The sequence below is a fragment of the Linepithema humile genome, chromosome 5, assembly GCF_040581485.1.
Source record: "Linepithema humile isolate Giens D197 chromosome 5, Lhum_UNIL_v1.0, whole genome shotgun sequence".
Classification (NCBI taxonomy): Eukaryota; Metazoa; Arthropoda; class Insecta; order Hymenoptera; family Formicidae; genus Linepithema; species Linepithema humile.
The window spans coordinates 27,634,440-27,658,074 of record NC_090132.1 but is presented as its reverse complement, the minus strand read 5'-3'; the positions used below and the strand labels follow the sequence as shown (position 1 = coordinate 27,658,074).

Genomic DNA, 23,635 nt, shown 5'->3' with positions numbered 1-23,635 from the left:
TTCTACTGTTTATATCCAATATATCCAATATCGAACAAAGATAGAATGATACTTATGTCTCTCTGCTTATATTACTTGTGTCACTAGCTAAAAAGTCGCCAAGGTTTTCTCATAGTTCTATGTGGTTCTATAATGTTTCTGACAAGTTAATACAGATGGAGATAGTTTGTTTGTAATTGTTTGTGATTGTAAATGGAGTCGCGAATAAATTTTATTTTGGAGTAACAATTTAGAAAAAACTAAATAAGACACATTGAGAATTCCTGGTGAATATTCACAATGTTTTATTGAAATAATAATTTGAAGTAATTTATTTTGACAGATTCGATGCATTATTATGTTGTTTTTATTATATGTATCTCGTATTTCTTTTCAGCAATATTTTAAAGATAAAAACTGCAACAATGCCTTCTGCACCTCCAGATCCAAAATTTATATTGCGTGGTGATATGGATGAAAATGTTTATAGTTTGTTATTTCGGATTAATTCAAATGTAGAACATCTCTATGCTGGTGATGGAAAAGGCACAGTTCATATTTGGGATTTAAAAGTAAATATTTGTTCTTAGCAAATTATGTATAAATCTAATTATTTAATAATTATATTTATTCTTATATGTAAAAATCAAGAATTTTTAGATATCTAAATTAATAACTTTTTTTATTATTGTAGATAAACAGGATAAAGAGTCAGTTATCAGATGGAAATAGTCCATGTTTTAATTTGCATACAACTAATGACACTAATTTAATAGTACAACGAAGAAATGGTATAATAGATATATACAGTGCAAATGAATCCAGTTGGATATTAAATAAAAGCTTTAATTATAAATACTCCAGTTTTTGCAGGTATATCAAGTAAATACTATAAATTTGTTGAAGATAGTACTAAAATTTTGTATTATAGGTCACAATTGTTACCTGAGAAGAATGCAATATTGGTCCCACTTAATTCTTCAGTAGTAGGAATGTCATCATTGAAAACTTTAAATATGGAATTGAAATTAGATCCATTGAAACTATCTTATAATAAGCTGGGTGAAGTGATGGCGGTGAAACCATTGATGGATATGATGGATACTTTAGTTTTGACTGCTTACGAGGGTGGACAATTATTGTTGTGGGACATGAGAATGAATAATGTTCTTAGTTCTTTCGCTGTACAGCAATGTCCCATGACTTTGGATTTTGATACTTCTTTGATGCAAGGAATTCTTGGTGGTGGATCAGAAAAATTAGAGGTATTACACAAACTAATTTTAATAATTTTTATAATTTTCTGTGTATTTGAAAGAATGAATAGCGCTATAAAAAGAATGATTTATGCATAAATTTATAGATTTTCAAAATATCATCGAATCATTCTTTGTCCCACAAATCTACAAAATTCTTGGATGTTAAGGGCATATCAATCCTTTCTGTAAGACCGGATAAAAAAATCGTTACAGCTGGTTGCTGGGACGGACGTATAATGTTATTCTCTTGGAAAAAAACACGGCCACTTGCAATATTAAAAGAACATAGAGAAAGTCTATATGACATTGTTTATTCACAGTGTGAAGTCAAAGCTTATGATACTAAGTGTTTTATGGCGGCAACTGGCAAAGATGGTTATATATCACTGTGGGATTTATATACTTAAAAATTACAGATGCACACATTGTAAATTTATATAAAACAAATGTATAAAAATGTTTATATATTGCATAATTTAAATACTTTCATATTATATGTATTGAAGGAAAGAATTGTTATATTTATGATAACTATTAAAGTTATTCTGTTTATTATACATTTGTACATATTCTTTATAATATTATTGCCATCGGATTATATGATACGTTTTTTTACCAACTCTAATTAATGACAAATTATTACTTAGTATATGTATGCCAGGTACAACTACCTCATTTAAATTAGTAATTCTTTGATGATTTATATAAAATCCACCTGCTGTTATGATTCGTTGTGCATCATGATCAGTTTTAAAGCAGTTTGCTTTTTTTGCTAGATCGTATATTGTAATCCCTGGTTCGGATAAGATATCTGTTATCGTTGCGCCTTCAAACACATCTGCTAACTCTGATGCTTTCATTCTTGTAAAAGATTCAATTGATTTATCGTACAATGCTGCGGAGGCACGCTTTGCCGCCAACAATCCATCCTCTGTAAAAAATTGTAATAAATTAAAATAATAAATTATATATGTACATTTGTATAAGATTTGTCCATAACATTTACCTCCATGTACTAAAAGTGTGACTTGCTCAGCTAATAACTTTTGTGCTATTCTCTCTTCTGGATTTTTCTTGTGAGTATCCACAATTTCAGTAATTTTATGCAGTGATATAAACGTAAACAGTTTTAAGAATTTTTCAACATCAGAATCTTTAGTTCTAATAAAATATTGAAATAGTTGGAAGCTGGAAGATTTTGTTGGGGATAACCACACAGCATTCAATAGAGACTTTCCAAATTTCTTTCCACCTTCCGCTGTTATGAGCGGCAATGTCATGCCATAAACTTCATTTTTTCCAGTTTTTGTGATAAAATCATGTCCAGACATAATATTACCCATTTGATCACTTCCACCAATCTGGAATCGACACTTGTACTTTTTCATCAATTGAAACCAATCGTATGCTTGAAATACTTGATAAGAGAATTCAGTGAAACTCATTCCTGTGTCAGAATTTAATCGTGATTGGACAGAAGACCTACCCAGCATTGTGCCCATTCTAAAATATTTTCCAATATTTCGAATAAAGTCAATAACATTTACACTTGTATACCAGTCCAAATTGTTTACTACAATTAGAGGTTTTAGATCTTCTTTTTTGCTTTTCCAAATACAATCTGCATGGTTATTAAAAATAGTCTCTATATTCTTTGTGATACACTTGACATTTTCCTCAATTAAATATTTTTCTATTTCAACGCGTTCAGACTTTCTATGACTAGGATCACCAATTAAACCTGTAGCTCCTCCTACTAGAGCTATAACTTGATGTCCTGCTCTCTGCCAATGCAAGAGATTCATTAGGATGAGTAAGTTGCCAATGTGTAAACTGTTCGCTGTTGGATCAAAACCAGCATAGACGCATTGTGGTGATTTATGCAGCAAATCTACTATTTCATTTCTAAAAAAATGTACATAACATTTAAGTATATCACAAAATATAATACAATATAAAATATTACAATATTGATGATATATAAAGTTAAACTATGATAATGTTTCATATACTTACGTACTATTATTGGGAAATATATCCTCGTACATGCCTCTTTCATGAAGTTTTAATATATTTCTGTTACAGTAAAATCTATACTCAAAATTGACATGCTTAATAGCGGAATATAACCTTAACAAAGAGCGAACATTCATTTTATTGTACATTTGTGATTTTAGAAATTGATATTGATAATTATACTCAAATTTAAAAAATCAGACTTTTTCTATATTTTTTGCACACAAATGCGGTATGTATAAGTTTATCACTTATGTTTATAATTGTTTATAATAAAAATATGCCGCTAATAAATTCTAACCTTACAATAATACTCTCAAATATACCAGATTGAGCGCGCATGTGTTCTGAAAACAGTGGCGTGCAATAGATGTCCATTGGCGTACTTTTGACGGACTCCAATGTATACACAACAAATATCATGATACGAATGATATTTCTAATCATAAACGCCAGTTTGTGTTTTACACACGGTCTTCTAAGGTATACATATGATAGTTTTATAACATATATATATATATATATATAAATTTGTAATATATAAAAAAACTTTAATAAAATATTTTCTAATATTTAAAATTGAAACACGAAAACTAAACATGTTTTTTATATTGAAATTGGTAATAATAATTTTAATAAATAAAACGAACGCGTATGTCACGCAAGAAATAATGTTGCTGCCGGCGTGGAATCCGGCAGAAGCAAAAGAGGTACGTGTGTTTTTACTGTGTGTTTTAATTGTTGCCTAATTCGAAAATTACAAGTCCATTCTTAATTGTCATCCAATTTGCAGATACCATTAACTTTAAAAGTTTTCGGAAAATTAATACAGCTGAATCTGCGTAGAAACGACCAGATCGTATCGCCTGTGTTTGCAGTATGGAAATATAACGCAAAAGATGTCACAGAAAAGTTGTTGGAGTTGAAAGCATCGAATCCTTGCTTTTATTTTCACGAAGATCGTGTCAACTCTACGACCCTCAACTTTTGTCAAGAACGTGGATTTGTTAGTAGTATCATATTGTTATATTTTTATATTTAATCTTTGTTTTTCTCCGTTTTATATTTAAGCATGACACGTAAAACACACACACATATATATATATATATATATTTTTTTTTTAAATAGGAAGGACTCGTTTTTGTGGAAAACGACATATTAGAGATTCGGCCTTTGCAGAATGTGTTTGCACCTTTGTCCTTCATTGACGACTTTTGCGTTAAGGAACAAATAAATCAATCATTCGGCAAACCTCACCTTATTAAAAGATTAGTCCAACATTATGATGATTCAAATTTTTACCATTTGAACAATTTTAAACGAAAGCCACGTCGTGTACAAAAGAAGCAAGAAAGATTTACCATAGAACTGGCCGTATTCGTTGACGTAGAAGCATATCGCATGTTCAAGTTTTTTCTATTCAATGATACAAGGATACACGATATGATAATCGTATATGTGAATCAGATCCAGACTTTTTTTCATCATCCGAGTTTGGATGCCCCTGTCGATATTTCTTTGGTATATTTGAACATTATGGATGAACAACCGTTAAATTTGCCAGTTTTAGACGGCGACAGTATTGAAATGCTCTATTCGTTCTGCAATTATTCGAAAATTCTCAATCCTCCGAGCGACAATGATGAGAATCATTGGGACATTGGCCTTTACATAACTGGAATGGATATTTTTGAAACTATGTCATACCAATCGTTTTATAATTATACAAACATATCGGAAATCATGCAAAGTTTCGGAAACTTTTCAACATTTCGAAACTTTAGTATTCAATCGACATCCTATCCCGATGGCGCATGCTACTCGAAATTCTCATGCGCGATAGTAGAGTTTACTTTAAATGAAATCATTGAATCGGGTATAAAATCATCTCTTTTAGCTACTCGTGAAATAGGTCATCTGTAAGTATACTAATTTTACATATGAATAAGTATATTTTTTATAAGAATTTATTTTATTATAATTTAAAGTCACAAAAAGTAAAGAGAATTTTTTAAAGAGATTTGATTGTTTAATTGTTTAGTATGTTAACCATTAATAAATTATAAGATACGTAAAAATATTTTAATTTAACAATACAAAATAAAACACATTTTCAAGATTAATAATTTGTATGTTCAACAGTTTAGGATTGAGAGACGATTTCATTGGTAGACAAGGAGAATACAAGGATACGTACATAATGTCACCTGAAGCACAGCCTTATAGCGAAATAAAATGGTCCACGCATAGTCGTGACAAAATACAATCAATATTGCAAAGAAAATTGTGTCTTCGAGATTATGCACTAATTTTCGATGATGACAATGACGATAGCGACTATGACGTTAATTGGTCGACATATGACATATTTGATAATCCGCGTTATCACGATTTACCCGGAAGAATATGGACCGCCAAAGAACAATGCGAAATATTTATGCGCGACAAGGATGCGAACGTAGTCACGTTGCTTGATATATGTAAAACTTTACAATGCGAGACGCCTAACAGAGGTAAATCTTATTTCGCCGGACGCGCGCTGAATGGTACGTCTTTTTTTTCTGATTCTATACCTTAATTTTTATCGATTAATTTTGTGGACACTTTAAATTTATCGATTTTTATTTTAGGAACTCATTGTTCACACGGGAAAGAATGTCGTGGCGGAGAATGCGTGCCCGTCATCGAACCGCCATACAATTTTAAGTTTTGTAAAAAGGATAACTGGGGTGAATGGGAGGAAGACTCCTGTAAAAGCAGTTGCTTGAAGAAATCCAAAGGTATACTAGTCAAACGACGTTTTTGCAAACATCGGACTGTCAGATCATCGAAATGCGAAGGACCATATTACGACGTAGTTCTATGCAATAATTCTTCACTCTGTATTAAGAAAGAATGGACGATCGACGAGTTTACTACCAAGAAATGCGACAAATTTAGGAAATTGGCAAAATTGACAAATTTAACGGTCAATTTTAAGGAAACAGTACCTGGAGAACAGTATCATCATGATGCCGAGAAACCGTGGATAGCATGTACTGTATACTGCCGAAAGGCAGGAACGTTTGATTACTACGCACCACGCCTAGAAATGCTCAGCATTGGAGTGGACCCATACTTTCCAGATGGAACGTGGTGTCACAAGAAAAACGGTCAGAACTATTATTGCCGTCAGCATTATTGTCTGCCGGAAATCTACTCGTAAGAATAATTGTCAAAAGATCATCTACCTTTGTGAATGAAAATTCAGAAGAAACAAAATTACAAAACGCGAGTAAGTTTAGAATTATTGGTCAGTTCGTTAAATACTCGATTTTGGATCAGACAATCTGTCGTCCTTAATTTCTGTTTTGCGTATCATCCATTCCTTACTTGATGAAGACAAATGGACAAAAAACTACGTCAAATTATCAACATCTGAAACAATTTTCGATTAGTATTAGCAAAGGTAGAAAAAAATAAAGAAAATTAATAGGAAATAATAATTAACATGCTTACAAGAAGAAAGAATAAATAGTTCAATGGAGATACTTTTATTCCGTATGAGAAAATGTGTCGAGAGAAAATGAACGAAAAATGTAACAACACTCATTACGTTATATTTTAATAATCTACCGATGTTTCATTAATACAAACGATGAATGAATTGAATGAAATAAAGAAGCGTCTATTACGTAATGGAATAATTTTCAAAATTATTTATTGAACTCAGGAGCTCGTTAACCGAATATCTCACGGCGTTAGAAATGGGTGAATTTAAATACTTTTGCTAACTCTGTTAATTGGTAAATCAGTAATCAGTTGTATTTTCTTTTCATATTATATTTAATATTTATAAGGCTGTGTATTTATAAAATTGTGTACATTGTTATGTTCTAGTCACTATAAAATTGTCAGCGATTAAAATTTGTTTAACGTTTGTGAATAGTGTAACATTTTCTACATATTGGTTATAAATCGTATTTTCTACAATCCACCGTTATCGCAAGATTCAGAATTGAAAAGAAAAATACATACATAAATAAATATATATATGTATAGAAGTATAGAAGATATACATACAATGAATAATACACACAAATAATATTCCTGATCACAGATGCTAGTATGTGTTTTGAACGCAATCTTCCAAGATATAACGAAAATGAGAGTAGTTAACATCTGTGTATGCAAGAATTTGTAATACATAAAAAATTTAATAAAATATTTTCAAGTATTTAAAATTAAAACACGAAATTTAAACATGCTTCTTATATTGAAATTGGTATTAATAATTTTAATAAAACGTGTATATCACGCAAGATATCGCTACTGGCATGGAACCCGACAGAAGCAAAGAAATTACGTTCCATTTACTGTAATATTTTATTTTTTGCTCAACGTCATTCAATTTGCAGATACCATTAATTCTGAGTTTTTGGAAAATTGATGCAACTGAACAGGCGTAGAAATGTCCATTATATCATCTACGTTTAAGTATGGAAATATAACGCAAAAGATGTCACACAAAAATTGTCGAAATTGAAAGCATCGAATCCTTGCTTCTATCTTCACGAAGATCATGTCAGCTCTGTAATCATTAAGTTTTGTGAAGAACATGGATTGCTTAGTAGTATTATTTGAAGAACAGTTTTGAAACTGTTATGCTTTTACTTTTAATCTCCACTTCTCGTCATTTAATGTGCAAAAAAAAAAAAAAAAAACATTTACATTTCTCAAAGATGGGAAAGCCTCGTTTTTGTGGAAAACGACATATTAGAGATTCGGCCTTTGCGGAACGTGTTTGCACCTTTGTTCTTCATCGACGACTTTTGCGTTAGAAAACAAATTAATCAACCATTCGGCAATATTTATTATATAGCAATATATCTACAAAAGACTACACATAAAGTTTGTTAAATATTAGACCAAATATTTCTATATAATTATATAAACTGTTATAGTATAACAAAAGTAAATTCATTTATTAGAATCCTGCTCTAGAAGGCGGTGTAGCAAAATATTTCTTATTTCTTTTCGCAAAAGTGCGGCTGTAAATAAAAATAAGATGTGAAATAATATGTGCTAAATATACATAAAATTACAATCCATATGTAACTTGTATAGATACTAACCTGGAAGTAAGTGGCGTATTGAAGAAACGGGAAGTACTGCGTTTAAGAAGCGATTCTGTAGATGGTGTATGTCTTAACTCCCCCACTTTTGGAGTACAAGCGTCATTCGAATTTGTAGGGTTCACGTAAGTAGCCCAATAATCGGATGGAATTTGAAGTAGATTTTCTACTATCTAAAATACATTATCCACATTAAATTTTCGATTTTTATTAACAATAGTGTATTATCGAAGTTTTTCTTACCGCAACTTGATGTTTTGTTTCACTTAACATAATGAGAGATGGTTCCGGGGAACTGTAACCAACCAAAGTTGGCCCAAAGACAGTGGCGAGATTACTGATAGGCATTTTACATTCAGGACTGCTCGATACTCTCTGTAGATGTAACATCAGAAAGGCCAAAGTGTCTCGGTTTGGTTGCGGCAGTTCTGAGATTGCCTGATAAAGAGCGGCATCGGCATCTTGTTTATCCGTTATCGTTGTTGCGCGCACAAAGTCTCCCAACAAGCAGACAGTGATTAGCGGTTCGCGCAATGATCTACAACGCATGAATTTAAATAAATATATATTGCATTTATTACGTATAATATAAATTTTGCACGACGTACTTGAGGAAATCTTTCAGAGTAGAGCAGATGGTCGCAATATCGACGTTAGAAAGATTTGGAGCACCTTTGCCTTTCAGAAACTTTTCCTTGAGACTCTTGGCGTCTGCTATTGATCCACTTACTCTGTACAAACCTTGTTCGTTCATTCCACGCAATTCAACCTCATTAATGCAGTGAACTACGATGGAAGGTACCATCGGTGATGTCAATGGCGTATAATCAGCTATGGTGCCCTACAAACCAAACATTGAGTAAAAATATAATGGTTCAAATATATCTTACTGATATCCCATTGAAATTACAATTGATACTCACAGGTATACCACGTAATGTGGGTGTATTTCCTGTTGGAACACATGGCAACGGCACCAAATCTTTACATTCAGTATGAGCTGTAGCCCTGCATTCTCTGCACCTCTGTACAATCTTTCCAAATCGGATTCTACAATTAAATGACATTAATATTTTTCTCTCCCACTGTAATTCAATCTTATGAATTTAATAATAAATAATACAATAATGATATTTTTGTACATTTAGACATTTTTCAGTTGAATAACTTTACCTTTTACCACAAGGTGTGCACATTTCTGGCCTAATAACAGTTTTGGCTACAAAATTGTGACTCCTAGACATTTTGGTATTTAAAGTATATCCACCAATATTTGGACTTGGTTTGAAGATGTCTTCTGAGTCTGAAGTTGATGTAAGAACATCAGCCTTTGCTGGTGCCGATGGCTAAAAAAATTTAAACAAAATGTAAATATAAAGAAAAACTTAAATTGTATAGTTTGAATACATACCGCTGTATCAATTGGCATTTCGTTCACTTCTATGTGCGACAATTTTGATTTGTTACGGTTTGTACTACTTCTACGCCGCTTGCGTGAGTTGTGTAATATCTGAGGATCTGCATTTTCATCACCAGGTACAGCTTCAATCGTAGATGATGCAGTAATTGTGCCATCTTTTGGCATAACTACAGTAGTAGTTGCCACTATTTTGTCAGAAGAATTTAGTTCTGTAATTTTGTGCAATGCACTGCGACGTTGCTTTGGGATGTATTCACCGCTAGGTCGATGTTCTTTCCATTCTCGCTTTCTGTGTTTCTGCAAAATAGCACTAGTTTCCAAGTCATCTTCTGATTTTGATAGGCAATTAAGATCGCTTAATATTGAGCCTGTGGAGTCCAGTTCTGTTATTGTGTTAAGTCTAAAATAAAAGCAACATCATATTACAAGATAATCCAATAGCATTATCAATCTTTATACATTAAAATGCTTATGCTTACTTATCCATGTACGCATCTTGAGTATATGTGTTACTTTGATGATTCAGAGTAGTATTATTAAGAAACTGCAGTTTTTCCCTAGTTTCATCATTTAGATTACATCGTCCGTCAGTAAATAAAAATTTTCCGGCTGTAGCAATTTGTCTTTCCTAAAGAATCCACAATAATTACTACACATTCCGTGCTGGACCGTTTTTGCATGATTTTTTATTCAGACCACATGTACCAATGGCCTACACTGGCACATTTATTCTTGGAGCTCAAAACATATACGTTATAATAAATTTAAGATTGAAAAATATATTATTATCAAAATAAAGATATTTTACAAAATTCTGTGTAGAAATAAGTTATGAAACGTTTTGTGATAATGTATTTGTTTATACTCAAAATATTAAACGACCTGAATGGAAAGTTCAGTGTGGGTCACTGGTGGTACACGTGGCATGGTGTTAATAAAAAAAAATAAAATTTGTAGCGATACAATGTCTATGCCGAAATATTACACTTGCCAAAAAATTCTTTCGTTCCTCCACAGTACGACGTTTGCGACTCTCTTCTTCCAAGTTCCTTCTAGCATGACGCAGTTTTCTATCAAGTGTTGCATTTTCATTACGAGCTTCATCCAAAGCTGCATGAAGTCGTTGACATTCCTGTACCGATGCCAACCATTTTTGTCTCATCTCCTCTTGGTTTAAGGCAAATTTTACAAATTCTGCAATATTGGAGCAACTTATTAAGTACTGATAATTTTAGAAAATTCCATAAAAACTTTCTTACTTTTCTTACAAAATGAGTGAAACGTAATAAAGTATAATAATGTTGATTGTGCATAACTATTGAAATGATTATTAAAAAAACGAACCTTCTTCACGGGACTCATAGATTAAGTAATTCGTGTTCCTCATCAACTCATCGTAGGCTGCCACAAGTGATAACATTTTGATCTGTATTATAACCGTTTTCTCGATGAACTTATATTTTACTGACAAGCCATTCACTCGGGCAAAATGTAGTTCACGATCACCACAGCACGTTGATGAAATAATCAATTCATATGACGGTATATTCGTACGCTAGCGCAAGCCAACGTACGCTGCATTGGCAGTTTGAAACAGTTTGAAAGCTGAACGTCGCCCCTTTCCGCGACCGTTAGGAGTCGATGACAGAGACCTCTGGTACAATGTCAAAAATTACGATTCATATTTCCGCGCTACATTCAAAAGATAAAACAAATAGTTACAAGTAAAAGAAAATAAAAATAAAAATTTTAATTATACGTTCCTACATTTATAGTTAAATACAATTGAATTTTACATTATTATTATTTCTTTATTTTTTCTCTGTGAGATAACATAATTCTCATTAAAATAAATTAATATATGTTCAATTCTGTTCCTCCAATTAATTTATACAAATAAGAAAAATATAAATATGTATTTTTATAATAGTATATTAAATCATATATAGTAAACATGGATTAAAAAAGTAAGTAATAAGTTTTTTCATAACTTTCAGTTTTTAATAAGAGCATATATTTTTCACATTGATTCATTTCAGATTTATACATGGTTTAGCATCTTATTAATTGCATAATCTTATTAAATACTATACTTTTTAATTTTATAAAAAGCAGTAGATATATATAGTACATTAAGTTACATTAAATTAAGTTTTAATACCATTCGAAGAGCATAAACTATCTTTTTGCAAATGTAATGTCTCAAGCTTGGAGAGAACAGAAGTAAGTTCTGCTTGTACATTCGCTATCTTTGCAGCAAAATAGATGGAGTCCTGAAAGCGTTTCTGACTATTTCTCAAACTTTGTGGCACTAATACGCCAAACCATTTTATAGGATCTTTTGATTCTGCTTCATCATTTGACTTTTTTAAACTAATGTCGAGTGATGCAGTATTATCATCTTTATTTATTTTAGTTTCCAAATCAAATAAAGATATCATTGTATCATCGTTGTTTGGAACTTGCAAAATACTGATGTTCTCCTTTCCACGAATATATTTTGCTTTGGCTAATTCAATGTGACCATCCTTCAGCAATGTTTCCATTTGTATATTTGCACCAACCTTTTCTTCCATTAATTCTAATTTATGTAACAATAACTCATCAATCTTCTCTGATATGACATCTATGTTTTTATCCATATTATGTTCTGTGAATAAAAAATAAGCGTTAGAAATATATGATCTACAATATATTGATTATTTAGAATAACTTACAAAAATAATATGTCAAATTTCAATTTGGTAGATGTCGTCTTGTTTTTAACAGATTTCTCCAATCTTTTTTCTTACATTCTTTATATCACATGTCAAGTTAGTCTTTGGAGGAAGAGCAAGGAAAATAAGTGCTGAAAGTGCATCTAAAACGAACAGAACCTACGACTTTGCCGTAAGAGGTCTCCATCGTGCTACAGATCACGTGTTAAATTTGTATTTATTCTTTGACAAAAAATTCAGTGGTCTAATTCAGTCTAATTAGCCAGTGATGGAAATAATAATATACTTTTGCAGTGAAAAAATATTATCGATTTTTTAACGAAAACGCTAACTCCTAAAAATGGTTTAAATATTAATTCTGTCTTTCTGATGCGCAGTGTTATTTAACCTTTATTTTGATGTTTTAATATTTTGGAGTACAAATTACTCATTAACAAATGAGAAGAGTGATGTGATAATAATAACCAAAGAGAAGATTAAAGAACAGAAGGTGTCAACAAAACTGAAAGACAAACATTCGGTTAACATTAGAGTGAAATAAAATCCACTCTAAATAAAAAAAATTTAATATTCTGGAGAATATAAAAAAATATACAGAATAAACATGAGTACATTGATATTAACCAAGGGACAACAACGACAAAGCTTATCGGCCAAAAAAGGACGACCTGCCAAGGGTTTACGGAATATTCTGGCACAACCTTTTGAAAATTATTGGTATTTCATCAATTGTTAATTTTGTAAATTTCTAATTGTTATTGTTGATGTTAACGATTTTGACATATTATTAAATATTAATATTTGGCTAAAGAAGATCTATGTTATGCTTTGAAGTAATTAAAAATTTTTTTACTAGGCCTATTGTAAGCACAGACAAATATCCAACATTAATAACTCTGATGAATGAGTAAGTATAATTTAAAATATTGCTCAGAATTATCTCGAGAAGTATTATTTTAATAAATGTTAAAATAATTTATAGGCTATTGCCCTTAATAAAACGGCCAACATTTAAAATTCCTGGATCTATGCTTAGACATGTGCAAAAAGAAAAACGTATATTATTAAGGAAAGAAGAATTAGAAAAAGGGGTCAAGCCTGATGAACACATACTGTAAATACTTTTGATCAAATTCTCTTTAAAATTTAATTCAATCAAATTAATTTAAATATGCATTTCAGGAAATTTGTGATTTTGGGAATTAATGCAGTTACCAGAGCTCTAGAGAAGAATGATGTATGTTGCATCTTATTGGATGCTAATGTAGAACCACCTCTCTTAATAAAACATATTGTTGTTATGGCACAGAACAAAAAAATACCTATTCTTTTGTTACCTGTTTTGAAAACAATCACACTAGAAAAGATTGGGTTTGCCACAGCAGCTTTTGCCTTGAAGGTAATATACTATTTTTTTATCTGAAAGATATACTTTTTTACCAAGATTTTTCACAGATTTATTATTTCTAGAATGATGTAATATTGCAATCTTCGGAGAATGTGTTCCATGCATTATATAAATCCATTGCAGAAGTATTTAAAGACTTTGAACCATCAAAATGTTCACTCCAACTTTTTAAACCTGACGAAACATCTGAAGCAAGTACAGATTGCAATCCTACTTCGAACATTCCTAAACAAGAAAAGCCTGTTGTATTTACAGATGTGTATAAATATAGATCTTCACGAACAGAGAGAGCTTTCATACCATCAAGTGTCAGCAAAAGTTCTCAAGTCTTTCAAACACCATCAAATGAATTTATTGCTTTAAGTAGTGATGTTGACTTTACTAATAATAAAAATTCTATGGGTTTATTAAGCAATAAAAGATATGTAAATATCAACAAAGAGGAAAAAGAACTTGAGAATATAGAAAAAGATAATATCAAATTTTTGGAAGAATCAAAATCAAACAACACAGATTCATTGCGATATACAGAACGTTATGTGCCAGAAAAGCGTAAGAATGATGATGTTACTTATTTACCATTAAAAATAAAACGTATACAAGGAAACAGCAATCGAAAAAAAGCAACTAAATTTGCTAAAAAGAAAAAGAAATAATGTATTTACATTGCAATTTTTGAAAAATAAGACAATATCTTATATGTTGATGCTCGTGAACAAATATAAATCGAATTATGTAAATAATGTATATGATTACATGATTAGAAAAATAGTAAAAAAATATAAATAAATAACTGTACATTAATTTTTTTATAAAGATGTATTTTTTTATAAATAATTACAATATATACATAAATTGACCCTCTTTCCTGTATTGTTAATTAAATAGTAAATAGAAACGACTGCAATTTAAAACATTCTTGCGCAAAAGAACTGACAATACAGATAATTGCTATATTTATATAAATTGTATGAGATATTAACATAACAATATACATAATAATTTTATATATCAAAATGGATTTAATCAGTCTTTTGATACTATTGTTAATCTTAACAGTGTTAATTTGACGTATAAATCTTCGTTAATTTAATATTCTTACTCTTGTCATTATAAACCTGTAATTTTGTGATTGTAAATATTGAAATATCCTAGGAAAGAGTAACAATTCTATCATACAGGTAAACTTGACTTTACAGATGACTTAAACATTCTCGAAAAGAACACGAGACCAGTTGTACCTCCTGGTATGTGACTTATTAGAAAGGATAACATAGCTATCAGCTGCAAAATAGCACACAATACTGTTAAAGGGGTTGATTGTAAATGTAGAGCAAAATAAAGTGTGCCTGCTAATGTTGCAAAATATGATACAGTAAAATATCTTTTTTCAATTGTGAATAACGATCTTATATATCCTGATCCCCATAAAAAACAGAAGCTGCAAGAAATCTTTCATTAGAAACATAATATCCTTCTCATGTACATTATTTTTAAATATATCAATACATACCTCATTAGAAAGAAGAGACTTCCTAAGGAATAAAGTAGAGCAAATTTTCTTGCTTTAAGTAACAACACAGGAATATAAATTGCTGACAGGCAAAAGCACAATAGTCCCAGAAAAAAACAAACAGCAAAGGATATGAGTCTCTGCGTCCTTGTCTGTCAAAATAAAAGCATGACAATATATTTAACAGTTTAAAATCTATCATCATCTAAATCTTAATTAATCCAAGAATGATACAGACAATTTATCTATACAAATTTCTTGTTAATAATAATAAATAGTTTAATAATTATTATAATAATTAATTATAAATATAAATAACTTTTAATTTAGAAATATTTTCTATAGGAAACTACGTATTTAAGTACATAATAGAAAACTGAGATTGTGTTAAACATAATATTGCATATTAATAAATCTTGGATAATTAAATCATCTTAAATGTACTACTTATATTAATTTCTTTTTTTTTTATAAATCAGAGATAATATTAATTAAATAAATGTATTTGTTGATCCACCAAAACTGAGGTTATAGGAAAATGCACTACCATAGCAGGACAACAATCTCTTTGAGATCTTTGAATCCATCCTACATCTTCTTTTGTCTCGTCAGTGTCCTTTCCAAACCATCTTCCTAAGTTCGCTTTCGGTATCGCTACCGAGGGAATTGTGATTTTATACTGTTTTTCATTTTTGCTGCTGAGGAGATACTCGTTCAACTCTTTATTTAGGTCGGCCATTTTGACATGTCGTTATATTTCCGTCGGTATACGCAATCTCTAATTATCATAAATTGTGAATCTACAACAGCATAGTGAGATACCACCTTTATCAACAATCGAGCACAATTTGATTATCGCGATTCACTTTATCAATTAATTGTCGAGATTTATTTTATTGATTATGTTAGATGCAATTTTCTGCAAAATATAGGTTATGAAAGATAAAAATGGCCGGGCAAGCCGTTCTTGTAAACAATATATTCCACTCTCCGCAAAGTTTGCTTTTAGCGGTAAGTTTGCAGTTATATTTTGAACTGAGAAAAAGAGAGAAAGAGAGAGAGAGAGAGAGAGAGAGAGAAAGAGAGAGAGACAGAAAAATTTATTTCTATTATTTAACCTAAATATGTAAATCTTAAATAATATAAATTCTCTTTAATTGTAAGAATGGGTTATGGCGATTAAAACATTTCGACATGCAATAAAAATGTAAATATTAATAACGAGTTTAATTATTAACTTTAATTGTTTAATTAACAGTTTAATAAACAAAGCTTGAACACTTATTGGATATTAAGCTTTCACTTCTAATATAATGTAAATAGGTAGCGCGTTTATATATATCGCATACTATTTTTTTTCGATTACAGAAATATATACAAATGACAAAATTCTATTTTCTCCGCATAATTTTTCCGTTCATCTGGATTATTCGAGGAGCAATACTCGCGCGTCACGCGAATAAAATATCACGGTGGGTTTTCAAACTTACATTTATTTAAACAAATCAACATTTACCTCATATTTACGGATTGTATACTGTATTTGTTGCACAGAGGATGCACCTTTCTATATGCGAGATCTACGCATCTCGCAACGCGTCGTATTGTTCGACAAATTATTATAGTCGGGGACGGGGATGAGAGGGGTAGGGGGGGAGGGGGAGAGCTAGGTTCGGACTGAGTATCGACAGAATAATTAATGAGACTAGAAGAGCCGGGCTAGAAATGAGTCTCACGTTATCACAATGTAATATTGAGTAGCGTTAATTCGCGAATATACTTACACAATAATCGTAATGAATAATAATAATAAATATCATTCGTGAGAAGAGAAGAGGAATAATACTAATAAGCGCAAACGTAACAATAGTTTCGGGAACTCAGACAACAAATAGATCACATTTGAATATGATACATGCTACGGAACCGTTTATAACCCAAGGTTCACTTATTCGTGTCTTATAGTTTTCTTGTGTCTTTTACCGCTAGATACGTACTGCTCACGGCCGCTCGATCTCTTGATTATACGATACATAGGATGAGATTGCTAATTATTCAACATGAAGGTTCTTAAACTTATTCTCGTGCCGCGAAACAAATTCATCCCGGGATTAAGATGCTTATCGATCGGTATCGACTGGTATTGTATAATCGACTTAATTGTGAAACTCCGTATAAGCCTGAAGAAAATATAAGTATGAGTGCGAGAGAAAGCTTTTATCAAAAATCTTCTATCTCAACGATGAAAAAGTCCATTTCTTGTCGTTGATTCTTCGTAATTCCATTTTTTTTATTCTTTACAAGTTTACGAAGCACTTTCGAGAGTATATATCTCTTCACGTAATTGAATATAAAAATTGCAATTGAATAAGTCTAATTCTTCACTATCTTTCTGCATTGCTCACTTGAAAACGAAAAATTCTTTCTTTTTTTCCGTCACATTTTCTCTATGTATATACGGATTTACGCAATTAAGCGTATGTATGCGAGTATGCGTGCGGTTGTATACGTGTAACATTCTCTCATTCTCTCATTCTCTCTCTCTTTCTCTGTACGTGTAAGTGCGTACGTCTCTTTGTGGACATAAATTCGTATGTATTTTCGTTAACTATATACTTTGGCTTGACCTCATAACTCACTGCACCTCCGTTTTCTGCTTTAACGCTAATGGCAGCACGGGTATAATTTTGTTCTTATACCGTAATAGCGTCTTCACACAATGATGTCGTCTTTTGGTTTGCTATTCGAACGAACGCGTATTCGAGTCATATACCGCCACATATCCGGCGACGGCCATGCGCGCAAATAGCGGCCTGAACGCGAAATGTGCGTCCCCTTCGGTTGACGTGGTACACGACATAGTCTCGTTTTTTCTTTTCTCTCTCTCTTTTAGCGCTATTTATAATATCATACAGTACGCAATGACGCCGTAATAAACTGCTATGTGTACGTACTACGAGGGAGAAAACTAGATTTATATATATATTTTTTTTACTTTTATATATTTATACGCATACGTATGTTATTCGTGGAGAAACAAATCGCTATGTAGCGCATAATGTAATGTGGAGTGTAATGCGTGTAATGTATGTATGTACGTGTATAATGCAAGCGGCGATTCTGTACGTGACCGCGTGACACGCTGTCCGATGCCTCGTCGGCGTTACATTTACAGTGTCGCCCGTCGAGGATAACGAATTCGGCACGTCGTAAATGCGAACAGCCGGCCATAGATTACGGATGGACCGCGCGGCCACTCGGGCCTCCGATTTCGCGAATCGTCGTCGACGGAAGCGGCCGGAAATGAAAGCGCGCGCACACAGCTCTCGTCCTTCGCAGGGATTTCTACGAGGAGTCGTGACGGAACCGCGATTCGGGCGAATTGCGCGTTCGCTTGAATGCATCGCGTTTCCTCCTCCGCTCGATGCGATTCCATGCGTTTTCGTTCGAGCCGAAACAAATCGGATTTGAGTTTTCGGATAAAATATGCAAACCGCACCCCGTGTTATTATCGTTCGATTTCAAAAAATCGTTTTATCAGCTCATGCATTTCTATTATCTTCGTCAATTTCGAAGAAAAACGCACGGAATGCGACAAGTCCGCTGACGATTGTGCTCGATCTCGTGACGCTCAGAAGGCTAAATGCGTACGGAGCACACGTAAAAGAAAACGTAACGGCCCCTCCTCGCCGCGGATATTTCGCTACGAGTACTCGACTTAACCCCTAATCGACTAATAGTAATATCACTAATTGTTCATCGATCGTGATCCGGGATCACAATTATAAACGATCTAGAAACTAGTGGGGAACAAAAGGGAGCTTTTTTTTTTTAGGTATCGAGCGAGCGGTGAGGATACTTATACGAATTATTACGCGCGCGTGTGAAACGCGGCGGATTATTACCGGATGAGCGATTACGCGGCACTAATTACGAAGCTATCCTAAAGAAAGAAAGAGGAAGAGAAAGAAATTGAAAAGAGTCATGCGGTTAAGCGATGGCGGCCGTTCGCGCGACACGAGATCGGACGTATTCGCCGACGAAGAGCAAGGAAAGAACCTGGTGTTCAGCTGCAGCCGGCGGATAATCGCCGACTAATCAGCGTCGTCGCTCGAGTGCACTCGGACGCGACTAACGCGCCCCTAATGTGCACTCCCCTCCCCCATTAAGGGTACTTGCTTTACGGACGTACCTAAAGTGAGAATCCCCTATTATGTTACGCTATACAACAGTGACACCGCGCAGAACACTGAGCCATATCGTTTTCTCGAAACATACGCACGATATAGAAAAAGATCACGGGCGCAAGGGGAGCACTTGCGCGTAGCACTCCGGGCGAAGAAAGGCGGGAGGAAGGTGGGAAGCGACGAAACGTCCTCAGCACGTAAACGCGGAACGTAAAGATAAATAAGCGCGCGAGTGGCAGCGCAAGCGGCAACGAGACACGCGGAGAGTCAGGTCGAAAGACGACCAGCATCGCACCGAACATGAAGAGAGGGTGAGAAAGGAAAGAAAAAAATGATCAAGTACGCGCAGCCGATCGCCCTCGCGGATGCACGCGTTGTCGGCTCCTTTTACCCTTTTAGTACCCCATTATTCACGCGGTTGTCCACCGACGTTTCGACGCCTTAATTAATATTGCACGCACCGGCACACACGAGGCTGACATATATTCGGCGCCACTATTTTTTTTTTTTTTTTTTTTTTTCTTCATCACAGGGCTGCCGAATTGTCCGCCCGTACGAACGAAATCGATGATGGCGAAATTCCGGGACCCACACGCGCGCGATCGTGGATCGCGACGCTGTCGATCACGCTCTCGCTCTGGATTATATATCACACGTGAAAACAAAAACAAGAAAAGAGAAACGAAAACAGGAACAAACAACAGAGTCGTATCTCGTCGAGCCCCGACAGCTCTCAATCAAACGGATCATCGGATCCGCTTGCCCCTGGAACGAGGCGATCCTTTGATCATGATGCGCTCGAATCGCATCCCCGCGACTTCTCTCTTTCTGGATTATTTTTTTATCATTTTATCATCTCATCTTCTGTTATATACTTGTAACTCGCGAACATTACAAATATTATATAATTACGCGTATACGTACGGCGTACATATACAATTATACCTAAGTGTTTTTCGCGCGCACCCGACGATCGCGCGGATCCGCCCGATCTCCGTCGGATGCACCCTGTGTAGCTTCGACCTCTCATTCTCCGCAACAGCACTCGCATTCTCCGCGCGAATCAACGATTCGCGCTTACAATCGCCTACAGATTCATATTATCATTATTATCGCTAGTCGGTACTTTAATCGTTAATATTATGCACTAATTACGTTAGAACTATTAATCAACGCGCTACATGAACTGTCATCTCGTTCTCGCGCGCCGGTTGACGCCGGTTTCTCTTTTTTTTTCGCACGACGCTCCGCAGAGTTTTCGCGCTCCACCGGATGTCCGACCGGTCCGCGCGCGCGACCGTACATTTCGTCTTGAGCTGAGAACATTCAGGTGCCGCGCTCCGGGGAAGGAATTACCCTCATTTCCCCGCGAGCGCGATAAAACGCACACGTATATTACGCTATTTAAATAATAGTCAGTCCTTGACCCCTCGCCTCGACTTCCACCCGTACCTTAGAGTTGTTCCTTTTGTGGGAATGATCGTCGAATGTCGATTGTTCGAAGTTATTTAGCTCTGTTTTTAATATATCTCCATTTGTAGTCTTCGTGTAGGCCAACGAAGTTTTTCAGCGCCCATGCGCTGACGATCGTGTTAGAATCTCTCCCCTTCGTGTCCCGTTTCGACCTCGTTGATTCGCATCCTCGTTAATTGTGCCCTGCCATCATCATTTAGGTGGTTTTCGAAGATGTGCTCTTCGTTGAGGCCCTTGCGAGGAAAACCAAGCGCATTCCGACGCCTCTTTCTCCGTATAGCTTTTTTTTTCCCAATTTTTCACTCGTCCCGCTGCCATTTCTAGCTCTTTCTTTCTCGCTCTTTCGCTTTTCTTTCTTTTACTCGGTAACTTTTATAAAATCGATTATGCATATTAGAAAATAATAATTTCTTCCGTCGCGAGAAGCTATACAACACACGATCTCCGCTTATGTATATTTCGCGCTGCAATGCTGAGCTGCCTGTAATAAGCGCGTCGATTAGAAAATAAGGAAGCCAGTTCGCCGACGTCTCCCGATAGTGTCGGCGACGGTTTCTGGAAGCAACGATCATACCGTCGTGACGTATTCGCGCATCTCGGGAGAGTCGGACCTGAACCAAGGATCGTCGTACTTGGACACCTCCTCGCTGCGAGTTCTCGTGGGCGGCTTGGGGCGTTCGCGGGGACGAATGCGCGGTCCCTCTTCGCTCAACGACCTCTTCGTCGCGTCTATTTGCCCCGGCACTTCCAGAAGCGCCTTGGATCTCATCAGCTGGGGCCTCTGCCGTTTAGGGCCTTCCTCGCTGGCGGCGCGCACCACCACTGGCGGAGGGGGCTGTCGAGGGGGCGGGGGCTGTGGGAGCCGGTCCTCCAGAGGATTGCTGGTGTCCGGAGTCGGCGATTTCAATCTGAACGCGCCTTTCCGAGTGAGCCGGGGCTTGCTGAGTCTGCGCTCCGTCGTCGGCGACGGCGCGGGCGAGTATTCCGGCTGCGCGATGCTTTTCCGCTTGCTGGTGGGCGTAGGCATTTGCCCGGGAGGTGGCATCGGCGACCAAACCGGCGGCGACAGATCCTCCGGCGTGGTGATCTTCGGCGGCGTTTTCTCCGGCGACTCGTCCTTCCAGCCGCCCTGGTAGAGCGGAAACGGCGCCACCTGATTCAGGATCCGCCATCGGAAGTCCTCGTCGTCGCTCTTGCTGGGCGTCGCCGGTGGCGGGCAATGCGTGGGCGTGACGTTGTGGAACGGCGACCACTTCTTGTCGTCGACCGCCTCGATCGGGATGTCGCGCGGCGACTCGTCGTACGGCGGCGTCCACTTGATGTCGCTGATGTGCTTCTGCTCGCGCTTCTTCATCCCGATCGTCGGCAACGGCGACGAGTCCTCGTAAGGCGCCCACTTGGTGCTCGTGATGGAGATCTCCGGCGAGATCAGACGCCGCACGATCCTGTTCTCCAGCTTGTTCATCTGCCGCGGATCCGGCTCCGGCGACATGCTCCGGCGTATACTGTACTTGGGCCGCTCGCGCAGACTCTTGCTCTTCGTCTCGTCTTGGCTCCTGTACCATTTCGGCGCCTTCTTCTCGGCGGGCAGAGAAACGTGCGGCTTCATGGCCCAGCGCGCCCGTAACGCCGTTTTCTTGCTCTCCGCCGGACTCACCACCTTCTCCTTGTCCTTCTCTTTCTCCTTGAAGCCCCATCTCCTCGAACTTTCGCTTCTCACCTGCGCGGAGCGCTCCAGCTTCGGTCGGTCTCTCGACTTTTCCCTCTTGTCGACTCTCTTCCTCGGACTTCCTCGGACGGCTCTCGGATCCTCGCTGACTTGCCTCTTGATCTCAGGTTTCTCCCACGGCACGGTCGACTCTTCGGGCGTCAGCGACTTGGAGTAGTGCAACTTCTTCTCTTCCTTCTGCGTCGGCTTCTCCGGCTCCTCCGCCGCCTTCTGTTCCACGTAAGGCGACGCGGGCGGCGGAGTTTTCACCTTCGGGCAGGTGCATCTCGGCTTCGGATTGGGCATCACATCCGGCACCTGCAGCCACCTGGCCTCCCTCGCGAATCTGGTGTCGTCGCTGCTGTGCTTCCTCAGATCGTGCATCGGCGTCACCAGATTCTCCACCGACCATTTGTCCACCTCCGCGCTGTGGTGCTTCCTGAGATCGCCGCGTTGCACGCCCTCCGGCTTCTTCTGCTCCGGCGTCAGACTGTGGCAGCTGCACTTCCTCTTCTTCGCGAGATCCAGATCGGTGCTCGAGGTGTGCAGCTCCCAGCGGAACTCCGTGCCCTCGCTGGTGCGCCTCCTCAAGTCCCAGACCGCTTCGTTCGGCGATAGGAAGCTGCTGATGCCCCATCTCACATCGGTGCTGTGAATCTTCCGGAGATCGCCGCGCATTTTGCGAGAGACTTCGGCTTCGTCGCAGGTGCACAGCCTCGTCGGCGTTCTCTGCGATTCCAACGGCGCCGGCTCGATGGCGTCCAAGTCCTCGATCATCCATGAGATCTCCTCGCGACGCCGTCGGCCGCACAACGGGCAGAACAGGTCTTCATTGCGACT

General features: G+C 36.3%; 8 protein-coding genes across 10 annotated transcripts; 3 read left to right on the top strand and 5 right to left on the bottom strand.

Annotated features, from left to right (window-relative positions):
- Positions 1-111: 111 nt before the first annotated feature.
- Positions 112-2,224, top strand: LOC105672353 (guanine nucleotide-binding protein subunit beta-like protein 1). Of its 2 annotated transcripts, none has more exons than XM_012367240.2 (5): positions 112-266; positions 377-551; positions 674-852; positions 911-1,244; positions 1,343-2,224. In XM_012367240.2, the coding sequence occupies exons 2-5, from the start codon at positions 405-407 to the stop codon at positions 1,643-1,645; spliced, it is 963 nt and encodes a 320-aa protein (XP_012222663.1). In that variant the 5' UTR covers positions 112-266; positions 377-404; the 3' UTR covers positions 1,646-2,224. The 2 variants fall into 2 exon arrangements, with proteins under 2 accessions (XP_012222663.1, XP_012222662.1); XM_012367239.2 differs by having other exon boundaries at positions 112-305.
- On the bottom strand, positions 1,773-3,578 carry TyrRS-m (Tyrosine--tRNA ligase, mitochondrial). The gene is made up of 3 exons (XM_012367228.2): positions 3,255-3,578; positions 2,245-3,143; positions 1,773-2,169 (listed from the first exon to the last, which is right to left on the bottom strand). The coding sequence occupies exons 1-3, from the start codon at positions 3,401-3,403 to the stop codon at positions 1,820-1,822; spliced, it is 1,398 nt and encodes a 465-aa protein (XP_012222651.1). The 5' UTR covers positions 3,404-3,578; the 3' UTR covers positions 1,773-1,819.
- A 134-nt stretch (positions 3,579-3,712) lies between these two features.
- On the top strand, positions 3,713-8,266 carry LOC105672340 (A disintegrin and metalloproteinase with thrombospondin motifs adt-2-like). Its single transcript, XM_012367225.2, has 5 exons — positions 3,713-3,964; positions 4,048-4,260; positions 4,384-5,174; positions 5,398-5,801; positions 5,886-8,266. Exons 1-5 carry the CDS (start codon positions 3,854-3,856, stop codon positions 6,458-6,460), a joined length of 2,094 nt encoding a protein of 697 aa, XP_012222648.2. The 5' UTR covers positions 3,713-3,853; the 3' UTR covers positions 6,461-8,266.
- Positions 8,084-11,407, bottom strand: LOC105672341 (rac GTPase-activating protein 1). The gene is made up of 10 exons (XM_012367227.2): positions 11,134-11,407; positions 10,781-10,983; positions 10,269-10,417; positions 9,781-10,189; positions 9,543-9,715; positions 9,293-9,419; positions 8,978-9,210; positions 8,613-8,907; positions 8,370-8,542; positions 8,084-8,285 (listed from the first exon to the last, which is right to left on the bottom strand). The coding sequence occupies exons 1-10, from the start codon at positions 11,207-11,209 to the stop codon at positions 8,222-8,224; spliced, it is 1,902 nt and encodes a 633-aa protein (XP_012222650.2). The 5' UTR covers positions 11,210-11,407; the 3' UTR covers positions 8,084-8,221.
- Positions 11,408-11,780: 373 nt separating this feature from the next.
- Positions 11,781-12,663, bottom strand: LOC105672356 (coiled-coil domain-containing protein 115). Its single transcript, XM_012367243.2, has 2 exons — positions 12,507-12,663; positions 11,781-12,439 (listed from the first exon to the last, which is right to left on the bottom strand). Exon 2 carries the CDS (start codon positions 12,429-12,431, stop codon positions 11,937-11,939), a length of 495 nt encoding a protein of 164 aa, XP_012222666.2. The 5' UTR covers positions 12,432-12,439; positions 12,507-12,663; the 3' UTR covers positions 11,781-11,936.
- A 424-nt stretch (positions 12,664-13,087) lies between these two features.
- Positions 13,088-14,730, top strand: LOC105672354 (uncharacterized). The gene is made up of 5 exons (XM_012367241.2): positions 13,088-13,223; positions 13,363-13,413; positions 13,489-13,620; positions 13,689-13,905; positions 13,977-14,730. Exons 1-5 carry the CDS (start codon positions 13,111-13,113, stop codon positions 14,568-14,570), a joined length of 1,107 nt encoding a protein of 368 aa, XP_012222664.2. The 5' UTR covers positions 13,088-13,110; the 3' UTR covers positions 14,571-14,730.
- On the bottom strand, positions 14,093-16,206 carry LOC105672355 (vesicle transport protein SFT2C). The gene is made up of 3 exons (XM_012367242.2): positions 15,975-16,206; positions 15,428-15,579; positions 14,093-15,355 (listed from the first exon to the last, which is right to left on the bottom strand). Exons 1-3 carry the CDS (start codon positions 16,164-16,166, stop codon positions 15,088-15,090), a joined length of 612 nt encoding a protein of 203 aa, XP_012222665.1. The 5' UTR covers positions 16,167-16,206; the 3' UTR covers positions 14,093-15,087.
- Positions 16,207-16,645: 439 nt separating this feature from the next.
- Positions 16,646-23,580, bottom strand: LOC105672339 (uncharacterized). Of its 2 annotated transcripts, XM_067356348.1 has the most exons (2): positions 21,662-23,580; positions 16,646-21,568 (listed from the first exon to the last, which is right to left on the bottom strand). In XM_067356348.1, exons 1-2 carry the CDS (start codon positions 23,570-23,572, stop codon positions 21,536-21,538), a joined length of 1,944 nt encoding a protein of 647 aa, XP_067212449.1. In that variant the 5' UTR covers positions 23,573-23,580; the 3' UTR covers positions 16,646-21,535. The 2 variants fall into 2 exon arrangements, with proteins under 2 accessions (XP_067212449.1, XP_067212450.1); XM_067356349.1 differs by having other exon boundaries at positions 16,646-23,580.
- Between the last annotated feature and the right edge of the window lie 55 nt (positions 23,581-23,635).

What these genes read in the sequence shown, in the direction of transcription:
- LOC105672353 (XM_012367240.2), top strand. Translation starts at nt 405, where the DNA reads ATGCCTTCTGCACCTCCAGATCCAAAATTTATATTGCGTGGTGATATG. An exon ending in TTCATATTTGGGATTTAAAA is followed by an intron (nt 552 to 673) that starts GTAAATATTTGT and finishes TTATTATTGTAG; the next exon opens with ATAAACAGGATAAAGAGTCA. An exon ending in GTGGATCAGAAAAATTAGAG is followed by an intron (nt 1,245 to 1,342) that starts GTATTACACAAA and finishes ATAAATTTATAG; the next exon opens with ATTTTCAAAATATCATCGAA.
- TyrRS-m (XM_012367228.2), bottom strand. Translation starts at nt 3,403, where the DNA reads ATGTACAATAAAATGAATGTTCGCTCTTTGTTAAGGTTATATTCCGCT. An exon ending in ATATTTCCCAATAATAGTAC is followed by an intron (nt 3,144 to 3,254) that starts GTAAGTATATGA and finishes ACATTTTTTTAG; the next exon opens with AAATGAAATAGTAGATTTGC. An exon ending in CACACTTTTAGTACATGGAG is followed by an intron (nt 2,170 to 2,244) that starts GTAAATGTTATG and finishes AATTTTTTACAG; the next exon opens with AGGATGGATTGTTGGCGGCA.
- LOC105672340 (XM_012367225.2), top strand. Translation starts at nt 3,854, where the DNA reads ATGTTTTTTATATTGAAATTGGTAATAATAATTTTAATAAATAAAACG. An exon ending in ATCCGGCAGAAGCAAAAGAG is followed by an intron (nt 3,965 to 4,047) that starts GTACGTGTGTTT and finishes TCCAATTTGCAG; the next exon opens with ATACCATTAACTTTAAAAGT. An exon ending in ACTCGTGAAATAGGTCATCT is followed by an intron (nt 5,175 to 5,397) that starts GTAAGTATACTA and finishes TATGTTCAACAG; the next exon opens with TTTAGGATTGAGAGACGATT.
- LOC105672341 (XM_012367227.2), bottom strand. Translation starts at nt 11,209, where the DNA reads ATGTTATCACTTGTGGCAGCCTACGATGAGTTGATGAGGAACACGAAT. An exon ending in ACTCTGAAAGATTTCCTCAA is followed by an intron (nt 8,908 to 8,977) that starts GTACGTCGTGCA and finishes CATGCGTTGTAG; the next exon opens with ATCATTGCGCGAACCGCTAA. An exon ending in AAACAAAACATCAAGTTGCG is followed by an intron (nt 8,543 to 8,612) that starts GTAAGAAAAACT and finishes AATGTATTTTAG; the next exon opens with ATAGTAGAAAATCTACTTCA.
- LOC105672356 (XM_012367243.2), bottom strand. Translation starts at nt 12,431, where the DNA reads ATGGATAAAAACATAGATGTCATATCAGAGAAGATTGATGAGTTATTG.
- LOC105672354 (XM_012367241.2), top strand. Translation starts at nt 13,111, where the DNA reads ATGAGTACATTGATATTAACCAAGGGACAACAACGACAAAGCTTATCG. An exon ending in AAGCCTGATGAACACATACT is followed by an intron (nt 13,621 to 13,688) that starts GTAAATACTTTT and finishes TATGCATTTCAG; the next exon opens with GAAATTTGTGATTTTGGGAA. An exon ending in CAGCAGCTTTTGCCTTGAAG is followed by an intron (nt 13,906 to 13,976) that starts GTAATATACTAT and finishes TATTATTTCTAG; the next exon opens with AATGATGTAATATTGCAATC.
- LOC105672355 (XM_012367242.2), bottom strand. Translation starts at nt 16,166, where the DNA reads ATGGCCGACCTAAATAAAGAGTTGAACGAGTATCTCCTCAGCAGCAAA. An exon ending in GAGATTGTTGTCCTGCTATG is followed by an intron (nt 15,580 to 15,974) that starts GTAGTGCATTTT and finishes TTATTTTGACAG; the next exon opens with ACAAGGACGCAGAGACTCAT. An exon ending in AGTCTCTTCTTTCTAATGAG is followed by an intron (nt 15,356 to 15,427) that starts GTATGTATTGAT and finishes GATTTCTTGCAG; the next exon opens with CTTCTGTTTTTTATGGGGAT.
- LOC105672339 (XM_067356348.1), bottom strand. Translation starts at nt 23,572, where the DNA reads ATGATCGAGGACTTGGACGCCATCGAGCCGGCGCCGTTGGAATCGCAG. An exon ending in TGCGCGAATACGTCACGACG is followed by an intron (nt 21,569 to 21,661) that starts GTATGATCGTTG and finishes CGCTTATTACAG; the next exon opens with GCAGCTCAGCATTGCAGCGC.